Here is a 3,705-nt window from a genome sequence, read left to right as displayed (position 1 = left end):
AATCCACTGTCTAACCTCTTAGCAAAACTACACAGTCACCTTAACACAACACAAGACATAACACCCTAATTTGCCACAGGTAAAAAAGAGGGACCATGGCAGCTATTATCCTGTCACGGTAAAGGTTGTTAATATACACTCAAGAGATCCTGGGAAGAGAGCCATGTCTCCTATTACAGAAGATGGCAAAAAACTCCAGTCCATACTAGTCTTCTGACCATGGGGTAAAATTTCTTCCTGGCCCCACAAAAATGTCAATTGTTCTGACCCTCAGTAGAGGGGTAAGACCCTCTAGCCAGAAACCTCCATGTTTAAGTCCTAACAGGAGCTTTGGCACGCTTCAGTCACAACCCCCAGCCTTGGCTGGAACCAACTCCCGATGCCTCTGAGGAAAGGAGGAGTGTACTGCTGTGCCAGCATAGCTGATGATCACATGTAGGCCCGCGTGATTGCTACTTTGCCGTAGAGTAACATGTGGACCCTTAGATCATCTCCAACCAGTCTCTCTCTAGCCTCTTTTTGAGCACTTGCAATTATGGAGAATCCACAACTTCCCTAGGCAGTTTGACCCACTGCCTCACTTTTCTAACACTGAAGTTTATCCTGATATCCAGTCTAAACCTATATTGCTGCCATTGGGCTGCATCCTACTCTTTGTAGCAAGAGAGAAAAGGTGCTTGCCCTCTTCTCTGAAGACTTCTATCATGCACCCTCTTAAGTGCCTCTTCCACAAGCTAAACGTGCCTAGCTCTTTCTGCCTCTCCCCATATGACTTGCCTTCCAAGTCCTTCTCTGTCAGTGAAAATTTTCTACAGTTTCTAATCTCAGTTTCTGCTGAGGTGAAAAGTTGTTGAGGCCACTTAGCTTGTAGGTGACATTTTACACTTTTAAGACTCAAGCCTTTGACCCTTCAGAATCAGATTCAGGTGCCATGAAATGCAGAAATGTGTTACTTTCTTACTGTAGTAGCAGTGCAAATTAAACTATATTTGTAATCTTGTGCTGACCTGAGATCTTTGGTTTTCCCTCATATATAATGCACATGTAGATATGGCCTGTAATGCACTTTTCCTAATGCACATTAAATTTAGTACCTTCAGCGTGAGGTTCTAAATAAATGCATATTAGGCTGCGCATGTTTTTTTAAGTGATGTTTACTGTGCATTAGCCTACTTTACTTGGATTAGCATAATTGCATGCTTTTTACGTGATTCTTTAATGGACGGTAAAATAGGCTACTGCACTTTGAAGCGCTTGTGTAGATGCACCCACTGTGTGATAGTCCGTGTGCGTGCATGACCAGTTTAAGATCTATGTATCACCTGAGTTCCATTCAAGGAGTTTTTTGCTGGCTTAGTTGAAATAACATAGGAAGAACTTACCTGAAGTGCTTTTATTTTCAAATTGATGGTGCTAATGCTGTGGATTGGCTATCCTCATTTATTTAGTGCAAGTAATGTCATTTTTAGGCATTTCTTGCTATCTCAACATTTCATTTCATCCTCATGAGAGTTCTAGTCTGCTCCATATTCCATTTGTGAATTTAGGAGGAGGAAGAGGAAAGAGGATTTTTAAAGTGTTTATTTGATTTCTTACAGGTGTGCAATGGGTTAGAACAGCCAAGGAAGCAACAACGTTCTGACCTTAATGGACCAATTGATAACAACAATATATCAGAAGTAAGTGTCTTAAGCTCTTCCTCTCCTCCATATTTCTGCCCACTGTGGGCAAAAAGCTATTCTTTAAAGGGAAGGATGGTGGCCAAATGTTTTTTCATTCCTCCCTGGACTGATAGTAACTTTCATGACTTCATTCACTTCCACAAAGCTTCCACAAATCAGTCACTGCAACAATCTCTTGTTATAATTGTCCATTATATCTGTATTGCCCTAAAATGTTTGTGAGACATAAGTAACAGAAGAGACTATAGAAATGAACTTTTGTGGACCATTAGGATGTAAGAGCAGCTTCAATATGTCTCTGGTTTCCTCTGCCTCTTTCTTACTGGAAATTTCATTTGGAGTCAGATGACTGCGAGATTTCTTCTGGAAGTAATCTCTTTGAGTAGCCCCTACCAGTTGGTCCACAAATCACATCCTTCAATGCCAAGGGCCCAAATAATTCAGAGCCTTACAAGTAGCTACTATGGTGAGATGTGTCCCTGAGCTGTGAAAAACATGGTGTGTTAGACACCAGAGATTTATTAGGGGTACTGAATAATGAAGCAGAACAGAAATCTTAAAAATGCAGAATGAGAGTATGCTTGGGGTCAGATATAATAAAAATAAAATCCACTTAAAATCCAGCTAAATCTGTTCTTGCAAAGGTGTTCAAGACATTTCTGTTAGCCTACAATATAAGTGAAGGCTTACATACTATATTTACTGAAATACTAGATGAGGTTTTCTCTCTCAGCCAGCTTGGGGAAATACTTTAAGTACATTGCATATCATTAAACTGCTGCAGAAAAGCAGTGTGTGTTGTGCAGTAATAGAAACCAACTATAAAGTTGAATAAATGCAGCCAACACTGAGCATGACTATAAAACGCTTGACCCATGTGAGGTTAATGCAGCCCATCTGAATAAAATGCATGCAGTCCTCAGTGCTGACTTTTTCAAGTCATGATGAACCACTACATTGAATACATTTCAACTTCTTCACTCCCACAGTTGAGCTGCGTCTTTCTTTTTCATTTCCAATGATTCCTGTTGTCTAGCAAATGTCACCAAATGGGGCCCCAAACAGGTCACCCAGAATTCCTCTGTTGACGCATCTCTCAGCTTATCAGCAATAATTAGTGTGCTCTGTTGTTCCCCCCCCTCCCCCCTGAGCTGGAGCTGGATCATAAACATTTCTGGAGATCCCCGGTCTCATGACAAGAACACCCAGTTCCAGCCATGAATGGGGGCTAATTAGCACATGGTTCTTTTGTGGGAGATATGTGGAGTACACACACATACTGAGCAGTGTGAGCAGTGCTGAGCTGTGGGCTCACCATGGCTTTAAACACAGTTGACTCTGCTGGGGCTCAGCCCGACAAAATGTATAATAAATCATGAGCCTTTTGGCTTTGCATTATAATCATGTATAGCTTGTACTATTTATAAAAAATTCAAAGGTGCTGCTTAAAAGTGTGTTTATGGAGTACCTGTGCTAAACCTTCCAGTAGTTTCAAAAAAGGCAGAAGGCCTCAATTCTGGATGTGCTAAATCTGTGGGTACCTGTAGTAATTTTTCCATGTGAAAATGTTGCCTCTCTGTTCCATGTGTTCAGGGAGAGCAGGGGCTGACAATAAGGAGTAGGGGGCAGAGGGCAAGAGGGCTACCTGACCCCCTAGATTTATTTTCCCTGGTGTAGCAATGGAAGGGTATCATATCCAAGGCAGATCTGCAATAATTCGATTCTATACCTGGAAGATTATAACAACTATATACAATTTCCATATATAGAATCTAATTATCGGGGGGTCATTTTATACCAAGGGTCATCTTATATTATAGTAAATATGGTACACAAATGCCTTTTTTATCAACAGGGATATGGGTTTTCTGTTTCTCATGCAAAAATGGAGAAAAACCGTGGATTTCCCCCTTTACTGGAGGAAAACAGGGATTTCTCATTTTACTGGAGAAACCTGTGGATCTTGCAGTTTTACGATGAGCTCTCTGCAGGCTGGTAGAGTACCAGCCAGCAAGGGGCTGGG

At 41.3% G+C, this 3,705-nt stretch overlaps 1 protein-coding gene across 5 annotated transcripts in view; it reads left to right on the top strand.

Moving 5' to 3' along the window:
- The window catches only part of APBA2 (amyloid beta precursor protein binding family A member 2), a 342,515-nt gene that overhangs the window by 249,283 nt on the left and 89,527 nt on the right, over positions 1-3,705 (top strand). For all 5 annotated transcript variants that reach the window (XM_019504340.1, XM_019504341.1, XM_019504342.1 and 2 more), the window contains one exon: positions 1,599-1,679. In XM_019504340.1, the coding sequence (XP_019359885.1) occupies positions 1,599-1,679 (81 nt within the window). The remainder of the gene's footprint in view (positions 1-1,598; positions 1,680-3,705) is intronic.

The sequence above is a fragment of the Gavialis gangeticus genome, unplaced genomic scaffold, assembly GCF_001723915.1.
Source record: "Gavialis gangeticus isolate Ggan-Ray unplaced genomic scaffold, GavGan_comp1, whole genome shotgun sequence".
In the NCBI taxonomy this organism is placed as follows: Eukaryota; Metazoa; Chordata; order Crocodylia; family Gavialidae; genus Gavialis; species Gavialis gangeticus.
This window is presented reverse-complemented; position numbering and strand designations above follow the sequence as displayed.